Source organism: Canis lupus, chromosome 15 (assembly GCF_011100685.1).
Source record: "Canis lupus familiaris isolate Mischka breed German Shepherd chromosome 15, alternate assembly UU_Cfam_GSD_1.0, whole genome shotgun sequence".
Taxonomy (NCBI): Eukaryota; Metazoa; Chordata; class Mammalia; order Carnivora; family Canidae; genus Canis; species Canis lupus.
The window spans coordinates 38,862,530-38,887,525 of NC_049236.1; the positions used below are offsets into that span (position 1 = coordinate 38,862,530).

The window sequence follows — 24,996 nt, forward strand, 5'->3', positions numbered from 1 at the left end:
ATAAATGTTTATATATATGTGATTATATGTAACTATCATATATAAATTATAATTTATCATTGTATTTGTTTACTAAATTGACATATACTTTTTTAATTGAAAGGTGTGGACAATAAAAATAAAAGTAATGTATATTTACTATAAAAACTTCAGAAACTTTAGGAGAGAAGAAAATAATAATCACTGATAAGTTTACCCAGAGATATTCACAGTTAACATTTTTGCATATATCCTCCAGATCTTTTTCATGCATGTATGTTCAAAAATGGGATTATAATTTACTTTGCCATCTATTCTTTCACTTAGTAATAAATTATGGCTATATTTCCATGGTAGTAAATATAGATCTAATGTCACTTTTAATTAGATATTTAATATTTGATCATAGAGAATTACAGTAACCCATTTCATAAATTTTCTAGAAATGGTCATTTGGTTTGATTTCATTTTTTTGAAGGATCATAAACAATGCTGAGAAGAACATCTTTATATACACTTACTTTGCTCTTGTCCTATTGCTTCCTTAGGATACATTCCCATAAGTGATACTGGGTATCATTGTTCTTAAACTTATAAAGTATTTCGTTTCCTAATTCTCTAGAAGTTTGTATTTAAGTATCAAAAATACAAGTAGAAATCCTTTTGTTATCAGGACAGTGTATGATAGAAACATTTGGTATGAACTACAAAATTTTTTCATGGGTAAGTGGCCCAAGTTTATCAGATAATTCTTTACTCTATGTTAGGAAGACAAATCTGTGTTTGAAAGCAATCATTAGATAATCCATAATGATGAAGGTCTATTAGCTATATTCCAATTACTCTTAATTATTTTTATCTATGTAGGGGTCCAGGGCGGGCTGCCCAAAATGTACCATGATGGCATCCTGATTATTTTGAATTGAAGCTACTTGGGAAACAGCTGGTACAAGAACACTCAGATGATCCTCTGCCCCGTGAAAGCAAGAAATAAATCTCCCACATGGAAGGTACCCCACCTTATATGAGGAAGTAAAAAAATAATTCTTATCCCCAGAGATAGAAACTTCAAAATTAAGAAAAACTGTAGAACTAAACCTTGTTACTCTTTTACTAATTGACTATCTCAGCCAAAATTCTGCTGAGCATTCCTTACTATTTAAAGCTTCCAAACATCTGTCTTCTTTATCCTGTCAGTTCCTCACAAATTTATTGCCTCTGACTAAAAAGTGTAAGAACACCTGCCTTGGTCATTTCGTTAGGTCTCAGTTTCAGCTTGGGGCCTCCATGCGTGTGTAATAAAACTGATTTTTTTTCCCCTCCTATTCATCCATCTTATGTAAATTTGCTTCTTAGTCTCAGTTGGAAGACCCTGAAGGGCAGAGGAAGAATTTTTCTTTCCTTATACCTCCTACTCTCTTCCCAGTATGAAGCTGTTAATGGTAAACTTTGTGAAAATGCACTGATATTTATTTTTTTAAATTTTATTTATTTATTTGACAGAGAGAAACAGAGACAGAGAGATCACAAGCAGGGGGAGCAGCAGAGGGAGAATCAGGCTTCCCGCTGATCAGGGAGCCCAATGTGGGGCAAGATCCCAGGACCCCAGGATCATGACTGAGCTGAAGGCAGACGCTCAACTGACTGAGCCCTCCAGGTGCTCCTGTACTGATATTTATATAGAAGTTGTTCAACTAGTATTTTCTAAGTGTCTTTCAGAGAAGTTTCTCGGTAGCTGCTTTCCAACCTTATGGTGAGTGTGTAAGATGTATAGCCTCTCAGAAATATCATCCATATCTTGAAGGTACTTAGAAATAATGGGCCAACTAGCCACTCTTTGTCTCTCTGGAAACAAATTTTTAAGAGAAAATGGACACAAGGGAAAAGAGAAATCAAAGAAAGGAGATGTCATCCAGGATATACTATGTATGAGGAATATAGCTAACTACTGTCTTATATAGTAATTCATTTGTTTTTTCTAATGGCACTGAGGGAAGGTAGATGTTATTTGTTATAGCCATTTTCTATACAAAAAAATGAGGCTTAGGCTGATGAAAATGACTTTTCCAAGGTCACAACACCAGTAATTGTAAGAATGCATATTCAAACCTGTGTTCAAAAAATAAAGTTAACAATTTGAGCTTCCCAGTGGTAGACTATATTGTCTCTGACAGCAGTGGACTTATTGTCATGGAAAGTAGAGGAGTGGATGTTGGTTGATCACATATGAAAGAGGTTATGAAAAGTATTCCAGGACAACTGAGAGACTGTACTTGCTCACTGCTCTATGCCTCTTCTAGAAAGTTTGAATATTTTGTTAGATTGAAAACAATGTACAAGTTCTAACTGTTGACACATCACAGGCAAGTACTAGGCCATGGAGTAATACTCAACTACTTCATACTTTGGAGGAACCTAATTTCACATGTGAATATCACTTATAATTTCAAAACCAGAAAATCTCAGCCGTATTCTAATGATCAAGATCTATATTGTGTAGCTTGTTTTAGTTTTTAATGATTATTTGGAATGAACAGTATTGAAGAAGTTTTAGTGTTTACTGTGCCGAGGACACAATTGTTTGGTTGATTAAACACTATCTCTTGATAAGGATGAACTCATGCTAGCTTAACAATTACTGCAATTCACATTTTTACATGGCTATTCTATTATTAAGGGATTTCTTAGATTTAATCTATCTGAAAAAAAATTACTCAGTGAAGTGTTATATAAAATATAATAAAAATAAGTCTTCTCTTAATTTGGACAAAATAGGGTGCTTGTATGCTAACGTAGTCTACTACCCACCTTCCCCAGTTGGTTCTATTAAAAATAGTGCTGTAAAGAGAAATAAAAATCAAAAATAAATTATGCCCGTTGCAAAGCATCTCAGGGAGTTTTTTCATGTGCAGTTTAACAGTTCATGGAAAAAGGAATATTGCTGGAGGCAAGGAAAAGTCTTCCTCTGAAAATAAGTGAAACCTAGGTCATTATCAGCACTTATGCATTCACTCTGGGACACAGGAGATATTCAGAGCTGTGACTTATTTAAATACATGACCCTGTGACCTATAGTTTGGGAGGGCTTTGGGGTTGGAGCTAAAGCTTTCCATATACCAACAGTTGGGATTTGCTAAGAGAAAGTGGTTGGTTCTACAACTTAAACACTCTCAGTTCACTCCCTTTAGGGCATTTGAATATGATTTGAGCTAAAGAGAAAGAAGCTAGGGGCTGGCTTCTGTTGTTCTGTGTAGGTAGTGTATTTGATTGAAAGGATAATGGATTTTAGGAAGAAACAAATCTATTTTTGAAGTCTTTGACTTTGACAAATTACTTACTTTTTCTGAGTCTTTCTTCATCTATAAAATGGGTATAATAATACCTCACTCAGTTATTTTGAGAACTGAACGGAAAATATTCATAGGAGAAAAGTGCACAATATCTGACGAATGGTAAGAAGGGAATACATTTCAACTTTTTTCCTTTTTGTCATTTCTCTAATCGGACAACTCTGGAAAATTGTAAATACTTTTTCAAAGAGTGTTCTTCTAGAGTTTAACAAATGATAATCCCATCAATAACAGCAGAAAAACAGCTCTCAGCTGCATTGTTAGCAAAATACCTCTTAATGCTTATCTAGAGCTATGTGAGCACATACCAAGGGCTTGAAAGAAATCAAAATTTCAGGGAGAAGCAACTTCGAGGGCAGTGGAGATGTCTGTCCTGACCACCTAGAAAGAGACCCTCTTTGTGTAAAGGGCCATGTGAGCACTCTCTGCTCTTGCAGACCAGGGCAAAGGTGGGGCTTAGATCAGAAGAGAGAACACGTATTGCCTTAGTGAGTTCCTAAATTCCTGGAAACTCTTCACGGAGGATCTCGACAACTACGAAGGACTCTGAACTGTGACTTAGACCTCAGACTCTTAGAGGAAGAGAAGCAAAAGCTTAGAAAGTGGAGTTGCAGATTAATGTTAGTGACCATTTTCAGAGCTATGAACTCTCCAGCAAATAGCTTAAGAGTTACTTTATCTACCCGAGATAATGTATTTTATGATAAAATCTTTTACAAATTCATTTTAATAGCTTTCATCTACAATTAAAATTTAGATGGAATCAATATTTTGGCAAAAAGTAGGTTTTTAAAAGATGAGACTCTAGAATATTTCTATTTGAATATTCTTTAACCTTAAGTATAAGGGAAAAAAAATTCCAATCTTAAAAAATACCTTTAACTAAATGCTACTTTTTATATTCATGAACTTGAGCTGATTCCAATACAGTTCATTCATGCCCTGTAGTTGGCCTAGTGTGGCTTACTGAAGCTTGTTTAGAAGTAGGAGGGCGTTTCTAAGATTATCTGCCACACCTGTATTATAAGGTCTGGGCACTTAATTACTCTGAATATTTGCTGTATATGTGTGATGATAAGCAAGTACTATGGAGACAATTATTGCCTTCCTAATTTTAAAGTGCTTCCTTGTGATAGAAGGGCAACGGTTAAGAAATGTAACTTCAAGAAAGACTCCTCATGAAAGCAACTTAGAATATGAGTAGTTATATTTTAACTAAAATCTTTACTGATCAAAACAATAAGCAAGATTTCCCAAGTATCCTCCTGTGTGGTATATACTCTAATTAGAAAGATAAGTCATGCATACTTGGATAAGAAGGCAAAGAATTACATTTATTGATAACCTGCTATATTCTAGGCTACCATAGAACAAGTGTATAATTTAATCTTGCAGAGGTCTTATGAGGTGATTGTTAAAAGTCTGAATTTATAGGGGAGGAGACAGATCAAATAGGTCACAGAACCAGTGAATTGCAACCCTGAGATTTTTTAAAAAATATTTTATTAAAAAAAAGTAAATAAATAAATAAAAAATATTTTATTTATTCATGAGAGACACAAAGAGAGACAGAGAGAGGCAGAGACACAGGCAGAGGGAGAAGTAGGCTCCATGCAGGGAGCCTGATGTGGGACTCAATCCCAGGACTCCAGGATCACGCCCTGGGCGGAAGGCAGGCACTAAACTGCTGAGCCACCAGGGGTCCCTGGGATTTGAAGCTGAGCCCATCTAACTTCAAAACCAGTTCTCTGAAAAAATCTTATACGTGGGAGTATATGACACGACATATCCAGCATTACCAAAGAATAGGATGTAATGTAATGCACACTGGGTATTATATAAGACTGATGAATCACTGACCTCTACCTCTGAAACTAATAATATATGTTAATTAATTGAATTTAAATGAATAAAATTAAATAAAAAACTAGGATTGTTTTATACAATATGAAGTATTAAAGTGGGTTGAATTCTACTACCAATGCCAATTTGTTTGACTTTCGAGTCTCATTTCAAGTGGAAAACCAGAAGTTATGTTTGTGAAAATTGTCTATTAAGATTGTTCTGAGTGAGAACTAGAGACTGACATAAAATAGATTCAGAAAATTTTATTTACTATTATTTCATCCTTAGTCCTGGATAGTTGATGTTGTTGGGTATGTTTCAAACTACTATATAATTGTTGAGGAAATTAAAAAAAAATAGTTTTCTATGAGTAGAACTAGATTGATGATTCACAGAGACTGCTCAAACTTTAGCTGGTTCCTATTTTTAGGGGTGAGGATGAGAAAGTTTCAAAGCCCTTAGTGGTTCAACAAATATTTTTCTAACAAAATATCTGAAACTGCAAGTGTGCAGGTGGTAGGGAGGGCAAACAAAAACACTGGAACAAAGTGGGAAAGAGCATGGAAAATATAATGCTCATCCTTGATCCATCATGTATCTCCATTGCTCCATTGCTTCTAGTTTTATTCTCTCCACTGTCTCCTGAGGTTTTTTTTTTTTGTTTTTTTTTGTTTTGTTTTTTTTTTAGCAACAAACATCACAAGTGCTCATAAAGTTGTGCAGCTCTGTTAAAGCCAGGGATAGTGCTTGGTTCAGTGGATTTCCAAAGCAAAATTCTAGACATTAACAATACAAACTAGGTAAAGTAGTATTTCCTCTCACTTGTTCTATATTTACCTCCTGTTAATCTCATTGCACATCTCTTCCTCATCATCAAGCAAAAAGAGAACATCCAGATTTCATAAAAATAATTTAGGCCATTTAAATCCATACAGTTTAGATTTTTCTCTTTTCTTTGCCAGGATACCTTGGAGTTTAACGATCTCTCTTAGTAATTACTCTTCTCTAGTACCAGCTGACTGTTGGGCTCGTTACTACCTGTATTACAGTTGACACACCATTATTTCAGGGAGTATAGCAAATTTAACATGAAGACTAGTAGACTAACTGACATCATGAAGTTCTTAAAGAAAGGGCTAATGTGTGTTCATCTAGATACTTCAAACATCACGTTTCCCTTGCGGTAGGGCAACATGGGGAGCTGAAATTTAATATGTATCTACATGTGTCCAATTCTCCCTAGATGCCATTGGGCCTGTCTCTACAATTATCCTATATTAATATCCTCATTTCTGTTGATGGTGACCTATGTTAATATCCTCATTTCTGTTGATGGGGAAATTGATTTGCCTAAGATCAAGTACCTAGTAAACAGCCAAACTGAGATTTGAATTCATGTCTGTCTGACTTTTTTATTTCACCATGTGATTTCCCAAACATACGTGGTACCCAGTACATATCTGTGGAATTTGCATGGGGTTATCACCTCATCTAGCTTCAGGAGGGAAAAGCTTCCAGTCCAGTAAAATTGTTATCCACAATGACATAAAGACCAACTGGAATGCCAAATGGCATGGTCAATCACTTAGCGTATAATTAATATATAATTAAGAGGCAAAAACTAAAGGACATACAGAACGAGACTTTGTTAATAGTAATGAAACTTTGAGGACTGAGTCTCTACTTTCGTTTTCATTATCACTGTAGAAAAATAGTAAATAAAGGCAGGGTAGGATGGTAGTATAAATGGTAGAAAGAGGAGAATTAGGGGAGATAATCTGTGGATTTGTTTACCACTAAAGTGCCCTTCAAAGGCAGCTTGCCTGAGTGAAATTTTTAACATTTACCTTATTATAACATTACCCTTTCATTATAATCATATTTATATTTTTTATAATTCTGTGGTATTATCTGTTTGAAGAATTTTAGAGTATTAATGCTCAATGTTGTCTAAATTTTCCAATAGAGAAGCACCATGTCTCTGCCTGAACATTCTCAGTATCAGGGAATTTCCTATTGACAAAATAAATAAATAAATACATTCTTACCTTCATACCAGTTAAAAATATGCATTCCTACACTTTCTTGAAATTATTCTGTAAGAACTATATGGTGACATATAGTCCTAGACTAGTTTTTTGAATACTAGAAAAATCCTCAGTGTTTGTCAGCATTTCTGTGTGAAAGACCTGGCTCTATAGGCTATCACAGAGCTAATGTCATATTTGTATCATTAGACAAATGCACACAGTTTTGGTACTTTTTTCATAATTTTTCAGTTTTGAAAATCTAAAATGAATATGCATTTCAGAAAAAAATTATGTAATCTTTTAAACAATCATCACTTAATTAAAATGGGGTCCAGCCATATTAGAGTAATTTCTTACCTGTCCTAGTATAGAAGATATAAGTGAGACATTCATTTAGGGTTGAATATTCCCTTCAGTGACTTCAACCCCAGATTTCAATGTTACTTCTTAACTACCCAGGCACAGTGCATCACAAGAGAGCCATTTTCCAGCTTTCCTGTGCTTATGAGTCACATAGGGTGCTATTTAAAAGACCCTGGTGACTAGTCAAAGGGTCACAAAATCCCATAGCCGTTTATCCTATATTAGACTTCTCTCTCACAGACCTTAATCTTACCATCTCTACAAAACCATCAACTATCATGATCAACTTAAACATGAGTTCTTCAGAGAGCTTAGCAATCACTTGTTTTAATGTCAAATTTTATAGATTTATATGATAATCTACAGTTCTAGCACTGCTTAGTGGCTGGATAGAAATGAAGCCAGGTCTTTTGACTCTTTCCAGAATAGTAGTTTCTTTAGCATGAATGTGACTATTATTTTTAGGCTTAGCTATCTAGCATTTGACATCATCTTATTAGTATGAAGCAAAAAAGCCTTCAAAGAAAGTTGCAGACAGAATTCCACTCTGGGCTTTGATTATAGAGAAAAAAAATAACACTTCATAAGGGCAATATATGAAATAGTGATTGCAAAAACCAACTATTTGTGAGACACTCTTCTAGGTATTCTGGGATACGTGAGGATGAGTAACACATAGTTCTTGCCATACTGGAGCTTACATCTTAGGCGTAAGTTGTTAATCACTCTGGCCAGGATGACTGGGACATTTCACTCAATGGAAAATCATACTGTATCAGGTCATCATATTCTATAACATTTTGAAGTGCTTCAAACTTAGCTTTACACAAAGTGGAAACTCCATTAATGTTAATTGGCATAGCGCATGGGGAAAAAAATCTCTCATTTTGCTGAATCAATTTACTTAAAATTGTTATTAGAGGTCATGGTTGTTTGATATGAGTGGAAGGAAATAATTTGTAGCTGCTGTTATTATGATAAAACATGAAATTATCTAAAGCCTCCTATAATTTTCTAGCTATTTTTGAGCACATTTATTAATTAAAATGTAGAAGAAAGGTTTCCTTACTTGTGGTCTCACTGTTCATTTCTTCAAGTTCACTGTTAATTCCAACATCTATGGAATTCATTATTTTGTCAATCTGTGAGAAACAAAAGCCATATTAATAACTTGTTAGTTCACTTTTAGCATTGTATTTTAAAATAATTTCTAAATGACAGAAGCATATATTTTTGATCTTACTACTACAATACCACAATTAAGAGACTGACAAAGGTTTAAAAGGAAGCAGGCATTTGAGTTGCTTTTAAAAATATAAATTATGAAAAAAATATAAATTATGTCTCCCTTTCTTTTTTTTTTTTTATGTCTCCCTTTCTTGGATGTTCAAAATCAGATCATCCTTTCTTTATATTTCTTAAGATGAACTTTGTTTGGGTCAATAAGTTAGGAAACGTATTTTCTTTAAACTCAGAAGGAGATGGGGCTGAAGGTAAATTTATGTGAACATGTCCATTCTCTCAGGCATTCTTCCTTTTCTGAGAACATGCCTCTCTCTGACTAGTGAAGGGGGGGCTTCAGTCTATGGGTATGGCCATGAGAGCCAAGTTCTTACTAAATAGTTCGACCAGCCACAGGCTGATTTGTGACACGTAATGGCAAGAATCCAGGCATGAGGAAACACCTTAATTCTAAGAGATAGGCTAAATGTTAATTAATCTTGCTGCATTCAAAAAAGGATTATGTTATTCACGGAGCTAATAAATATAAGAAATGGAGAGACTTGAATTGACTATCAATCTAGTAGTATGGTATTTATAGGAAGATATGACTATCCAAGCTTTAGCCATTTATGATTTAATCCCCGCCCCCCCCCCCCATCTTCCTAGCAACCTGTGTAAGATAGCAGGTTTCAGAGAGGACAATAAGCATTGCTTAAATGTCCCATTTTGTTCACCCTGAAACAGATGCAGGGAGATTTTTTTTTAAAGATTTTATTTATTCATGTGAGACAAAGAGAGCGAGAGAGAGGCAGAGACACAAGCAGAGAGAGAAGCAGGCTCCAGGCAGGGAGCCCGATGTGGGACTCGATCCCAGGATTCCAGGATCATGCCCTAGGCCAAAGGCAGGCGCTCAACCACTGAGCCACCCAGACATCCCAGATGCAGGGAGATTAAGTGATTTTCCCAAATAGCTCAATTCAGAATGTCAATATCAGACATTTCTAGTTCTCAGAATACTATAGTGACCTTTTATGCTTCAATACCCAATCCCACTGGCACAGTTTTTTGAGGGAGAAAATGTAACATGTTAGAATGAAAGGCTAAGGGAGAGTGTGGTCCATTCTCTGAAGAAATTCAAAAGCCAAAAAAAAAAAAAAAAAAAAAAAAAAGAAATTCAAAAGGCAAGGAACTTCATTATTTTATGATGTGGTCCTCCTTAAGGACAAAGGATGATATTTCATAACTTTGGAAGGGCACTTACTTTCTGAGTAATTCTATAAAATGAAAGACTTTGTCTTTAAGTAGAGCTTAAGTTGGTGATATCTGACCTCAACATATTTTTCTTTAATGTCTCTTTGATAATTGTATAAGGGAAATAATAAGTAATTATGGGGTTATTGTATGACACTTGTAGAAAAGCCAGGACTATATTTTTTCTTTCTTTTTTTAGAGAGAGAGCATGAGCAGTGGAGGAGGGGTAGAGAGAGAACCCTAGGCAGGCTCCATGCCCAGCACTGAGCATGATGTGGGGCATAATCTCACAACCCTGAGATCATGACCTGAGCCAAAATAGGGAGTTAGACATTTAACCAACTGAGCCATCTAGGGCACCCCAAGCCAGGACTATTCAGTTTACCATTAAGCTTAAGATTATAAGAGCTTTTCTGAAAATACAAGATACTTTAGAGACAGAAGATGAGCTAACAAAGAATTTAGCAACTAGCAAAATGATACAGAGCTGCAGAAATAAGAATATTTTTCTCAATTTGTCAGCTGCAGTGCTTGGTAGGACATAATGTGAACATTTCTCTTGTACCTCATAGCTAGTTATTACTTCTGCTTGATATCAATTTCTATGGAAACAATAGATTTCTCCACATGTGTGGAATTGTGTTTGTTTTTATACGGCTGTGAAATTATCATGTATTACCCCTAGAATCTTGCCCTTTCACTTGGAACTGTACGTGTCTCTTAAATCCTTTTTTTTTTTTTTTTTGCCTCTGAAAGACTTTAAAGAACTGAAAACCCTTCCCTCAAACCTCCCTTGCTCCAAAGTCTTTATAAAAAAAACAACAAGAACAAGTCTTACTTCTTCCCATTCAGAAGTGAAGGATGGTGTTCTTTCAGAATTCCCTTTAGAACTATGTTCAGCAGTTGAAGATTCACTCCAGTTAACTCTTGATGTTTTCTCAGTCGAAGGGTATGCAATGAGATCAGAATCCGATTTAGACACATTTTTGGATAAATGCATGTCAATCAGGGCTTTTGGCAATGACCTTATTCTCCCCAAGGTACAGGCCCTCTCCACAAATCCTCCTGTGTTCACAATCCATTGGTCCCCATTCCGGGATCCACTCCTAGTTGTTCTTGTGCCAACAATGGTATGGTTTTCAAGTTGGTTGCTTTTTTTGTGAAAAATCGTCCTACTGACCACTTTGGGTTTAATTTTCTTTACTACGGTTTCTGAGTTATTTGCTATTGGAGACTTCTTGAAAGGCAAAGGACTATTTGCCAAACTGACTTCATCTTGTCCCACTTCATGTTCATCTCTTTTCCCATAGAGGTGAAATGGATTTTCAGGGGACTCACAGGCTGGAGAGGATCCATGGAGAAGGCCTGCAAATTGTCCAGGATCATATTCTTTTGGAGGATCACTCTCCTCCTGTTGAGAAGGGTCATCTGCAAAAGAGAGGAAGGACATCAGGATGATTGTTTATAAGGACTCCAAAAGCCCTGATACAGTAGCAGTGCCTTTTCAAACTTGTGCAATATCCAGACATTTCATCTGTTGGCACAATGATATCCTCACTTTATGAAACACCCTACAGTACCATTTATAAAATGAATTTGTGTGTGTTCATGTGTGTGTATGAACCAGATCTTCCTGACATACCTCAGGGTACATTTCAAAAATATGAATTAGGTATTAATTGAGTAATTGTATACTGTTCTTCCTTGTCCCCAGAGCACATATTATATATTGAATAACAAAATTGCGTTTTCTTTTTTTTTTTTTTTTTTTAATATTTTATTTATTTATTTAGGATAGTCACAGAGAGAGAGAGAGAGGCAGAGACACAGGCAGAGGGAGAAGCAGGCTCCATGCACCGGGAGCCTGACGTGGGATTCGATCCCGGGTCTCCAGGATCGCGCCGTGGGCCAAAGGCAGGCGCCAAACCGCTGCGCCACCCAGGGATCCCCACAAAATTGGGTTTTCTTAAACTGAAATACCCATGTCCAAACCTTCACAATAAAAGAATCTTTGTGCAGGACATCAGGCAGGTAAATCAAGATCATACATAATGACATCCCTTTGCCCTTCTCCCAGCAAATAAATTCAGAAATAAAATCTTGAAAAGAAGTATAAATAGAAGTAATTTAAGGTTTAGATTAAGAAGTAATTTAATAATATTGATAATATTTCTTTAATTATAAAAAATAATTCTATAAATTATATAATTTAGGCAAAAAGGATTTGTTCAGGCTTAACATAGGCAAACAATGCAATCCATAATATCACTAAAAAGTGAGACTCTTTTACAAGAAACAAATGTTGAGCTATTAACACAAAGCTATCTTTTTCTTTCTTCTCTGAAATACCATTAGTTATTTTTTTATTTCTTCAGATCTTTGAAAGTGTAATGCAGAAAAGGAAGAATTTATTGCTTTGTAATTTTTCCTAGGATAAAACATAAATGTTCTCTGAGACTTAAAATATACCATGCTTTTTTATGAACTAATTGGTCTTTTAAAGATATACTATGTAAAACCCTGGCCAAAGAACTTTGCAAAGGACGTCAGTATACTTTTTTGATCTGCCACAATCATAAGTTAAATTACCTGATAAACTCATAACCCAATCTTGTGAAAGAGTAAAAAATAGCCAATGTGGTGGATAATAACAACAAATTCAAAGTTGACTTGCTGACTTACACTTTAAGTATGTTGATTATTACTATGAATCCTAAACACTAAAGTTTTCATAAATTAACAAGTAACATTTAACACGTATGTGCTATTTAGTAGGCACTAAATTAGGGGTTACATTTACAAGATCTCATTTGATCTGCATAACAATCCTGTGAAATGATTAATAATAATTATTATTATATGATAGAAAGATATAGCCAGAATATTGTATTTACATATTTAAACAAATTGGCAACCATAATAAGTCTCAATAGATATTTGGCCAGAGGATGCTACACACAAATCAACTTTCTTTCTTGCAGTTTGATCCCAATTCCCTATTTCTCCCTAGGAGCTGATTGAGGCAGGTTTTTTGCATATCACTAGACCCTAACTGTTTGGATTTCCAAGCAGAAGATGTCCCCTTGCTCCAACCTTGTCATAATGATATCTGGAGATAGAAGAAAGAAGAGTGCTGGAAAGAGAGGTCCAAAAGACAACAATCTAAAGGAGGAACATTCTGTGCCCACCAAGGACTATAATAATCTCTCTGTCTTCCCACAAAAACTGCATCCCCTTCCAGTGTAGCAACACTACGCCCTTGATAATAACTCTTCTGTCCTTCCCTCATGACAGAGGCTCTTTTAGGGGTACAATAGTGAGTGGAGAGTGAGTGAAGGTAGCTCTGAACTCTCTCTAAAGCTAGAGTTTATGGCCCATGATATCCATTTTTTGCAAGTAAAAAATGAATACTTAAACACCTTAAGTTGCTGAAGTTTCTCTAGCTGGTAAGCGGTTGAGATTCAAACTAAAATCTATCAGATTCCCATATCCACTGGCCTGGAAAATATATTACTATTTAGATAAAAGAACAATTTAGGGTTCAAAGACAAGCAAGTATATTCTTTGTGGGAGGGGCATGTTTCTTCTGTTTATGACTGTTCCTGGAATTTGGGATAAATGAACTAAAAAAGGCTTTTTTGGGGTTTCTGTTTTGTTTTGTTTTGTTTTTGCCTCCACGGAAGCAAGAGGATACCAAGAGGAAATGAAACTTGGCATTCTGTTCCAACATATTTTTTCTTTTTTCTTCCCATGCTACTTGGATCCATAATGCTTTACAACATAAGTTGATATGGATGACAGTAATGGGTAAGTAATGTAAAAAGAAAGAGGAATTAAAAAATAAGGAAGTTTCGAATTTTACTTTGAATGTTGCTAAAGAAGGCTAAAGCGTTTCATTATGAAAAGAAAATAGAAAATAATCAGCCTATTTCATGAAAAGGATTCTGTAAATCTCAGTCAAGAGGTTTTTGACCATAATCATGATAAATGAGAGTTTTAGTGGCATAATGTTATTTAAGTTTTCTGTGAATATTGTTATTAGGTTATCATCCCCTCAGTGGTTTCACTAAAATGACTATAATCACAACCTCAAAATGCTTTATATTGTCCAAGTCCTCTAGTGATAAGCAGTCACTTCCCTAAGTAAAAGAAAATTTAGTTATTAGCATATAAGCTTTGTCTTTTGAATAATAGTTCTTAGCATCATGATAGTTGTTAAGTTGTCAAAAGCAACTATTACTTGCTTATTTCAGTGGCCAAACTCTAAGGATTACTCAAATCAAAGAGAATGTGAAGTTGATATAAAACCTCCTGAGATGCTTGTTTGGTGGATTGATGGCAAGTTATGGCCACAATATGCAAGGATTCCCTGTAGCCACACCCTGCTCTGTATCCATTCCTCCCATGGAACTCTGGGTTTGGCCATTTGTCTTGCTTTGGCCACTGGGAAATTACAAACATATGAGCAGAGACTTGAAAAGTACTTGTGTACTTGCTGCTGTTGCAAACTTGCTGCCATGTGAATAAGCCCAGATTTGCCTGAGAGATGATGAAACACATTACCCAACTGTTTGAAATTGTAGGTTTTATTATTTTTCAGGTATGATGAGGCTAACAGATGAGGAGATAATTGCCATTGAAAAGGTAAATTCTTAGAGATTCCAAGAGGAGGGAGGATGCTATGCCCTGGGGCAGGAGACTTGGGGGAACACCAGGGTTAGTTAGGAGACAGAATGAGTGAGGGAAGAGGTGGGCCAGAGCCTTTATTGTGATTTCAATGTGAAGGAATGGATGAAACAAGGTAATCAAATTGAGGATTGGCTAATTTGAATCATTTTAACAGTTTCTAGAGTATAGGGATTATCCCTAGTTGTCTGATACCTCGTCCTGGTGTGATTAGACCAGGTGAAAGGTGGCTCACAGTGTGAAAGCATAATAAAGGTAGTGGTTAGGGTATGGCTCTGGATTGATTGGTTTGCATATGAAATCAAAGGTATGTTTACTTATCTCTAAGATTTAGGTAGCCCTGGGAGGGGCAGTTCCTCCAGGGTCAGAAAGGTCCCAAGATGTTAAAGAATCAAAAACAAAAAAACAAAACAAGACAAACCTAAAGTAAAAAGGCATGGTTAATACACCAGCCATCTCTGTCACCTTAGACAATAGCCGACCTTCTGACATTTGAATGAGGTCTTCCATGACCTACCAATCCCAGGACAATAAGCCAACTGACCACAGATGAATGAGAAAACCTAGACAATCTTCTCTGAGGCTGGCCCAAACCAGAAGAAAACATCCAGAATCATGAGCTATATAAATGGCTATTATTTTAAGTCATAAGGTTTTGGAGTGGTCTGATATTCCATAATAAATAAATGATTCAGCCTGTATGCAGTGTTCAAAGAAGAATTATACTTTGTTCAAAATACATTCTGGCAATGTTTATATTTTCACTTCTGCAAACAAAGATAGTAATAGTAAACACCTGTCAGTGTTGTGAAGACTTAATAAATATAAGTAAAGCAGTTAGAACAATGCCAGTGGCATAGAACACATTAAATATGTTTCTGTTATTACAACAATTTTTAATCTAAAGGGTTTCATTTACAAATAAATGTAGTAGTGATTGGTATGAGATATTCAGTGAAGATTGTTGTTTTGACATGGTAAATATATGAGATTTACTCCTTTGTTTCTGCTTGTATATTTTATTTTATTTATTTATTTATTTATTTATTTATTTATTTATTTATTTATAGATTTTATTTTATTTAATCATGAGAGATACGGGGCAGGAGAGAGAGAGGCAGAGACACAGGCAGAGGGAGAAGCAGGCTCCATGCAGGGAGCCCGATGTGGGACTCGATCCCGGATCTCCAGGATCACGCCCTGGGCTGCAGGCGGCGCTAAACCGCTGCGCCACCCGGGCTGCCCCTGCTTGTATATTTTAAAAATATATTTTGGAAAGAATTCTTGAACTTTTACTGTTTCTTTATACGTAACTAAGGCAAAGTATATAGATTAAACTGTTTTCATAACTTGTCTCATTTAATTTCACACTTCTCTTTTGATAAGTGGATATTTCATGCCAAGGTACAGAGCTAAATATGTGTGAATTCCAATCTGATAGTTACTCAAAGCATCATTAGCATTTCAAAGAAATGTCAGAGAAAGTATCCAATAAATAAGCAGTTCAATCTTTTTACTCATCTTTGCTCCTGATCTTTATCACATAAATACCTGAATAACAAAAACTTCCAAATTTCATGTCAAGATAAAAACAAATTATGGAAAAATGAATGATTTCTTCTTGTATTATAAATCATAAGTTTTGTCTATTGGACCATTTTATTCCTCATAGAAAATAAAAATTTTCTCCATTTCTAAGGATTTGAGCACTGATGGTGATATTAGTAGAAATTCTGTGGTGTTGGTTGTTATTTTTCCTCTCTTGTTTGTGATTTTATTTATTGGGGTCCTTTCTCTTTTTGATAAATCTGGCTGGAGGTTTATCAATTTTATTAATTTTCTCAAAGAACCAGCTCCTGTCTTCCTTGATCTGTTGTTTTTTAGTTTCTATACCATTTATTTTAGCTCTAATCTTTATTATTTCCTTCCTTCTGCTGGCTTTAGGCTTCATTTGTTATTTTTTATTTTTTATTTTTTTAGCTCTTTTAGATGTTAAGGTTAGATTGTTTATTTGAGATTTTTCTCATTTCTTGAGGTTGGCCTGTATTGCTATATACTTCCCTCTTAGGACTGCTTTTGCTGCATCCCACAGGATTTGGACCATTGAGTTTTCATTTTCATTTGTTTCCATGTATTTTTATTATTTCTTCTTTGATTTCCTAGTTGATCCACTCATTGTTTAGTAGCATATTGTTTAACTTCCATATATTTGTGATCTTTCCAAATTTTTTCTTGTGGTTGACTTCTAGTCTCATATCATTACAGTCAGAAAAGGTGCATTGTATAATTTCAATCTTTTTTATTTGTTGAGGCCTCTTTTGTGACTTTATATGTGCTCTAGTTTGGAGAATTGTCCATGTACACTTGAAAGAAATGTGTATTCTGGGTTTTAATGTAATGTTCTAAGCGTATCTATTAAGTCCACCAGGTCAGGTATGTCATTCATGAAAAAGAAAAACAAAGTTGGCGGTATCACAATTCCAGACTTCAAGTTATATTACAAAGCAGTAGTGATCAAAGCAGTATGGTACTGGCACAAAAGTAGACACATAGATCAATAGGACAGAATAGGAAACACAGAAATGAACCCACTACTATACGGTCAATTAATCTTCAACAAAGCAAGAGAGAATATCCCGTGGGGATGAGACAGTCTCTTCAACAAATGATATTAGGAAAACTGGACAAAAACATGCAAAAGAATGAAACTGGACCACTTTCTTATACCACACACAAAAGTAAACTCAAAATTGATTAAAGGCCTACATGTGAGACCTGAAACCATAAAAATCCTAGAGAAGAACACAGGCAGTAAACTCTTTGACATTGGCCACAGGAACTTCTTTTTAGATACGTCTTCTGAAGCAAGAGAAAAATAAGCAATGGGGCAGCCCCGGTGGCGCAGCGGTTTAGCGCCGCCTGTAGCCCAGGGTGTGATCCTGGAGACCCCGGAGCGAGTCCCACGTCAGGCTCTCTCTCTTCTCCCTCTGCCTGTGTCTCTGCCTCTCTCTCTCTCTCTGTCTCTCATGAATAAATAAATAAAATCTTAAAAAAAAAAGAAGCAAAAATAAACTATTGGGTCTACATCAAAATAAAAAGATTCTGCACAGCAAAGGAAACAATCAACAAAACTAAAAAGCAGCCTATGGAATAGGAGAAAATATTTGCAAATGATATATACAATAAAAATTTAGTATCCAAAATATATAAAGAACTTATAAAACTTAACACCTGCCAAAATGAATAATCCAACTAAAAAAAGGGCAGAAGACATGAATAGATACTTTTCCAAAGAGGACACACAGATGGCCAACCAACACATGAAAAGATGTTCAACATCACTGATCATCAGGGAAATACAAATCAAAACTGCAATGAGATATCACCTCATACCTGTCAGAATGGCTAAAACCAGCAACACAAGAAACAACAGGTGTTGATGAGGATGTGGAGAAAAAAGGAACTGCCCTGCACTGTTGTGGGAAAGCAAACTGGTATAGGCACTGTGGAAAACATTATGGGGTTTCCTTAAAAAGTTAAAAATAGAACTACCCTATTATCCAGAAATTGCACCACTAGGTATTTACCCAAAGAATACAAAAATACTAATTCAAAAGGGTACATGTACCCCAATGTTTATAGCAGATTATCTATAATAGCCAAATTATGGAAATAGTCCAAGTGTCCATTGACTGATGAATGTGAGATACACACACACACACACACACACGCACGCACACACAATGGAATATTACTCAGCCATAAAAAAGAATAAAATCTTGCCATTTGCAATAACATGGGTGGAGCTAGAGAGTCTTATAAGTGGAATAAGTCAGAGAAAGACAAACACCATATGATTTCATTGATGTGGAATTTAAGAAATAAAACAAATGAGCAAAGGGGATAAAAGAAGAGAGAGAGGCAAACCAAGAAACAGACTCTTAACTATAGAGAACAAATTGATGGTAACCAGAAGGGAGGGGGGTAGGGGAGGATGGGTTAAATAGGTGATGAGGATTAAGGAGTACACTTATGATGAGCACTGGGTGTTGCATGGAAGTGTTGAATCACTATATTGTATACCTGAAACTAATATTATATTGTATGCTAATTAGAATTTAAATAAAAATATATAATAATGGGGTATGCCTGGGTGGCTTAGTCAGTTAAGTATCTGACTCTTGATTTCAGCTCAGGTCACAATCTCAGGGTCATGGGAATCAGGCTCCATGTTCAGTGGTGGTCTGCTTGAGATTTTTTTCTCTCCCTTCGCCTCTACCCCTCTACCTGCTCTCTCTCTCTCACTCAAATAAATGAACAGATTTTAAAAATATACATTAATGAAAGAATAAAATGAACAAATGATAGCAACAAACAAAAAAACCACCTATAGGTGGTATCTTCAAATAAAGCAGGTATCAAAGAATCCCTGTGGTCCTGGAAAATGGAGGGCAAAACCAAATCAAGTGATAGTAGCAAGATCCAGGTCTGGCCATGAAATTCCCATTAGATCCTGATTACTGAAAGGAGAGGGCCCAATACTAAGCCAGATACTAAGCAATAGACTCTGAGAACAACCAGCAGAGCTTGAAAAAATTCTGCAAGAAGACAAAGGAAGCAGCTTAAGCTCTTGAGAATCTTAGGAATATCCAATAAAGACATGCTTTTAATAGAGCTAGAGATTTAAGCTGAAGAAAGACTTTCAGGGGCAGAATCCAAATTGAACAGGGTGAAAACATCAGAGACCACAAGGAGAAAAAACATTATATGTAAGGGGGAAGTGGGAAAGGCATGGGAGGCAGCAGTCCAGAGAAGGGAAACTTCTGTTCCTGAAAATGAATGTTTAAGAGCAAATGAAAACACATGAAAAATGAGGGAAAGTGAGATAGCTGGCATCCATACCTTCAGTGGAGAATGGGGGTTTGCAGTGATCCAGAGTTGAGATCAGGGGGCTCAAGCAGGTTAATGGTGGTGTCTATGTTTAGGGCAACTCAACATGGCATGTTGGGGTCCATGCAGGGTTAGGAGGTTGTCCACATATGGAGTAGCCCAGTATGGAGTGTTAGGGTCCAGGAGGTGGTAGGAAGGGAATCTATGGAGGGGAGTGGCCTAGCAGAAGGAGTCACCAAAGCAAGGAAGATATCCCTGCAGAGGGGGTATCTAGCAAGGGGTGTCAAAACCCAAACAGGGCAAGGAAAGTGTCCGTCCAGAAGAGACAAGTGTATGTGCATGGGGTGGCCTGGCATGGGATGTCGAAACTCGGTCAGGGAAAGGAGCATTTCCATGTGTGGCAATGACCTACTATAAGGTGCAGCCCCAGGAGGACAAGCAGGATGTTTACACAAAGAGATAAACTGGCATGGAGAATCAAATTTCAGTCAAGGTGAGAAAGATATCTGAGTGGGGAGGAAGTGGATCTAGGAGATTGGTTACTTACCGAGGGGTTGATCAAATAAGCAACTACATTAAGGACAATAGGAGCCAGTTTTCTCACTAAACTGTTTAAGGGAGAATTTTTAGATATGCGGAAGAAGAAAGCTAGAGTGAACCTTGTGATGTTGAATTGGAATTGGAGATACCAGTTTTTTCAAGATATATAGATAAAGATAAATGTAAATATGTATCTGTGTATGTATGTATTTACACATATATATTACCTACCTCTGTCAACCAAGAAGGCTGGGAAATCGAAATCCCAGTAGCACTAATAAAGACTATATTTGGCTTCTAAATATATTTTCCACTCAAATGAACAATGATCCATTGAGAGATTACTGGTATCAGGGACAGGGCAGGGAAGGCGCTAGATGAACATGAAGCACCTTGTGCCAGAAAGCAAAGAAGTACTCAGGGTGATGAGGCATGTTAGGAGGATAGAGAAGCCAGCTTGATGGGCTCCAACTGGTTAAACTGAGGAATATTTTAGGAACAAAATAAATAATGACAGCTAATGAGTTATAACCCATTGAATAAAATAGGAACTCATGAGCCCATAAAAATATATAAATAATTATATAAAAGTTTGATTAGGAATGGGAAATTTAAATAATTTCAAATGACCTCCCTGTAAAATACTTATTAATTACAAAGTGAAAAAAAGTAACTCTACAGTGAAGCATTATGGAAGGCACTATCTTAATCAAATGATCAAGGTGAACTTCACCAGTAATACAACAAATAAAAATCTTGTTCCACTTGATAGGATGCAATGAGAAAAACACAGAGTCACTTCTGGATTTTCCTGCCAAAGATGCACAACTAAAATCTACTCATGCAGAAATAGCAGATAAAACTAACTTGAGAGATATTCCACAAAATAACTGCTCTGTGGTCTTCAAAAGTGTCTTGAATGTCAAGGAAAGTCAGAGGAACTCTTCAGATGGAAGGAGACTACAGAGACATTACAACTAAATGCAATGTGGGATCCTGAATTACACTCTCCTTATCACAAAAATTGTTACTGGAGAAAGTAGGAAAACTTTTTTGAGGTTTGAGGAATAGATGGTAGTAATGAATTAATGTTATTTTCTGATTTGGTTCTGTTCTGGTTATGCAAGAATGTATTTGCTTATAGAAAACCAGCAAGTATGTCCTAGTGTGGTGTAGGAAATGCCACACTAGAGTAGTATCTCGCTAAGTGTTGTCCAGGGATGCTTGGGGTCCCCACCATATTCTCAGGGGTCCCAGTAAGGTCAAAATAATTTTCAGACTAATACTAAAACATTTGTTTGCCTTTTCCACTCATTATCTCATGAGTGTGCAGTAGAGTTGTTTAGAGGCTACCTGATGTATCTCTCCACAGTGGAAATGGGTGATGACTCTTCAGGTCTCATTGTAGGAATTGGCACACCATCACTTCTCACATCCACTGACAGGATAAAGTTATGTGTGTAAACCAAAAGTCAATGGAATGGGCATGTGAATGTACTGCACTCCAGCGTAACATGGTGGGAGAGGGAGGGGAGAATTGAGAGCAGTGATCACATCTACCACAGAATCTTTCTAGTGTTTCTCTTTTTAGGCTTTTTTTTTTTTAAATTTTTTATTTATTTACGATAGTCACACAGAGAGAGACAGAGAGAGGCAGAGACACAGGCAGAGGGAGGAGCAGGCTCCATGCACCGGGAGCCCGATGTGGGATTCGATCCCGGGTCTCCAGGATCGCGCCCTGGGCCAAAGACAGGCGCTAAACCACTGCGCCACCCAGGGATCCCTGTTTCTCTTTTTAAAAATGATAGTTTCTCTAATTTTTGGAAAGATACCATTTATTAAGTATGTTTTTTGTATTCCAACTTTACTGAGAATTTTAAAGATGATTGAATATTGACTTTATATCAAATAGTTTTCTTCACCTATTGAGTTGATTATGTAGTTGTCCTCCTCTAATTCATTGATGCGAATAACATGTTTTCTTACGTCAAACACACTGGATGTTAATGGGATGAATTGGTCATAATGGATTTTCCTTTGAGGCCCACTAGATTTGGTTTGCTAGTACTCTGTTTAGGATTTTTGTATCTATGTTCATGAATGAAATATGTCTTTAATCTTTCCTTTCTTCTACCATCTAGTTTTGATATGAATCTGACTAGTGTCATAGAATTAGTTGGGGAAAATCCCCACTTCTTCAATTCTCCATGGCAGTTTGTATGAGAATAAAATGGTCTGTTTCACAACAGCTATATTTAATTTACCTTTAAAATAATCTGGACTCAACATATTATTTGTGGAAAGATTTCTAATTATTCAATTTCTCTAATAGCTGTAGGACTATTTGGGGTTTCTATATCTTTTTGAAGTTTTGGCAGGTTATAATTATCTAGAATTTATCTAACTTTCCCAGTTTTAAAATTTGTTGGCACAAAGTGGTTCATAATTTTTTCTTATTATCTTTTGAATCTTTTTATGTAACTGTAGCTATATTCTTTCTCATTCCTAATATAATTTGTTGGTACAGTCTCCCTTTTTTCTTTACTGTTCTTACTAGAAATTACATCTACTTTTAAGTGTATAAAATATTCTGCTCCTGATTTTGTTTATTAGTTTCTATTTCTATTTCATTTATTTCTATTCTTTACTATTTCCCTTTTCCTACCTTTCTGGTTTTTTTCTATCATTTCTTATAAAACTTATTAAATTTGCATTTAGCTCATTAGTCTTCAGTATTTCTTTTCTAATATAAGGATTTAAAATGTCTAAGTTCCACTTATGCTGTTTTCACCATGTTTGATATTTATATTTACATTTTTGTTTAAATATAAACATTTTTAAGTTAGAATTCGGTGTCTGAAATCATGTTTCATGAGTTATTTAGAAGTGTGTATTTATTTATTTATTTAAAAGATTTATTTATTTATTTATTCAGAGAGAGTGAGAGAGAGGCAGAGACACAGGCAGAGGGAGAAGCAGGCTCCATGCAGGGAGCCTGAGTGGGACTCGATCCCGGATCTCCAGGATCACACCCCGGGCTTTAGGTGGCGCTAAACCGCTGTGCCACCGGGGCTGCCCTAGAAGTGTGTATTTAAATTAGCAGTTTTATGGGAGTAGATATGGGAGTCATTAACTTAATTGAATTCTTGTCAGAAAATGTAGTATATATGAATCTGAATTCTTTATTTTTAAAGATTTTATTTATTTATTTATTTATTTATTTATTTATTTATTTATGAGAGACACACAGAGAGGCAGAGACACAGGCAGAAGGAGAAGCAGGCTCCCGTGGGGAGCCTAATTCAGGACTCAATCCCAGACCCCGGGACCACACCCTGAGCTGAAGGCAGACACTCAACCACTGAGCCACCCAGGCGTCCCTGAATCTGAGTTTTTGACATGTATTGAAACTTGCTTGTAGCCAAGTTAAGATCAGTTTTTATCAATGTTTCATGAGAATAACATGTATTCTCTAATTGTTGGGTACCAAGCTGTATGTATTTTACTAGATTAAGTTATATATTGAGCTGTTAAAATATTCATTAAATGAGGTATATTGAAATCTCCCAGTTTTAGTGGACTTATGATTTTTTCTTCTACTTCTATTAAATATATGTATATGATGTGTATCATATGTGTAATTTTAAAATGCATACATTTATTTAGAATTTTTATATTTTCCCAGTGAATTGAACATTGTAATATTTCATAGTAAGTCTTTATATCCTGGAAAAACCTTTATTGTTGAAGTCTAGTTGGCTTGAAACTGATGTAGCTATACAACTTTCTTTGAGCTGGTATTTCTCAGGTAGAACTCCTTCCATCTCTACCTTCTGTGTGTGTGTGGGTGCGCCCTTAGCTATAGATGTGTCTATTTTAAAGAGCATAAAGCCAGATTTTGTTTTCCTATATCCAAATAATCTCTTCCTTTTACTTCTTGAAATGAGAAAATTTATGTTGATTTTGATAATTACATATTTTGATTTGTTCTACCACTTACATTTTGATATCCATTTATCTTTCACATTATTTTTTTCACCTCTATTCCTTTTTTTGTTCTTTTTTCTCGTTACTATTTTTTTCTATGTTTTAGAATTTTTATAATTTATTTTTATTCTCTTGGTGCTTTTAAAATTTTACCATACATCTTTTAAAAGATTTTATTTATTTATTCATGAGAGACACAGAGAGGGAGACAGAGACATAGGCAGAGGGAGAAGCAGGCTCCCTGCAGGGAGCCCAGTGCGGGACTCAACCCCAGGACCCTGGGATCACAACCTGAGCTGAAGGCAAATGCTCAACCACTAAGCCACCCAGGTACCCCTTACCATACATTTTTAATTTATCAAAGTCTAAAGTTGAACAGTACCTTATCCATCTACTTCCTGAACAGTTTTAAGATTTTAGATCACTTGGAATTTAATTACTTGTTCTCTAATAAATGTTGTCAGTGTTATACTCATTTTCTAACTTTTCCAAATCAGATGTTAATATTTTATTCAGACTATTTTTATGAATTTGCATATATGTTTAACATCGTATTCATTCACTCTTACTTCCTCAAAATGGCCTGAAATCATTTTCTTTCTTGAAGTATTTCTTGAGATTTTTCTTTTGGAAAAAAATGTCTTGATGGTAAGTGCTTTCAGTTTTTAACTAAATGACTTTTTATTGCACTTTAATTTATTAAAAATAAGATTTTTAGGGGCACCTGGGTGGCTCAGTGGTTGATCATCTACCTTTGGCTCAGGGCGTGATCCTGGGGTCCTGGGATTGAGTCCCACATTGGGCTCCCCACAGGGAGCCTGCTTCTCCCTCTGCCTGTGTCTCTGCCTCTG

At 35.8% G+C, this 24,996-nt stretch overlaps 1 protein-coding gene across 14 annotated transcripts in view; it reads right to left on the bottom strand.

Moving 5' to 3' along the window:
- ANKS1B (ankyrin repeat and sterile alpha motif domain containing 1B) overlaps positions 1–24,996 on the bottom strand; it is a 1,057,476-nt gene that overhangs the window by 433,534 nt on the left and 598,946 nt on the right. For all 14 annotated transcript variants that reach the window (XM_038558749.1, XM_038558744.1, XM_038558739.1 and 11 more), the window contains exons 13-14: positions 10,881–11,470; positions 8,637–8,709 (exon numbers count right to left, since the gene is read on the bottom strand). In XM_038558749.1, the coding sequence (XP_038414677.1) occupies positions 8,637–8,709; positions 10,881–11,470 (663 nt within the window). The remainder of the gene's footprint in view (positions 1–8,636; positions 8,710–10,880; positions 11,471–24,996) is intronic.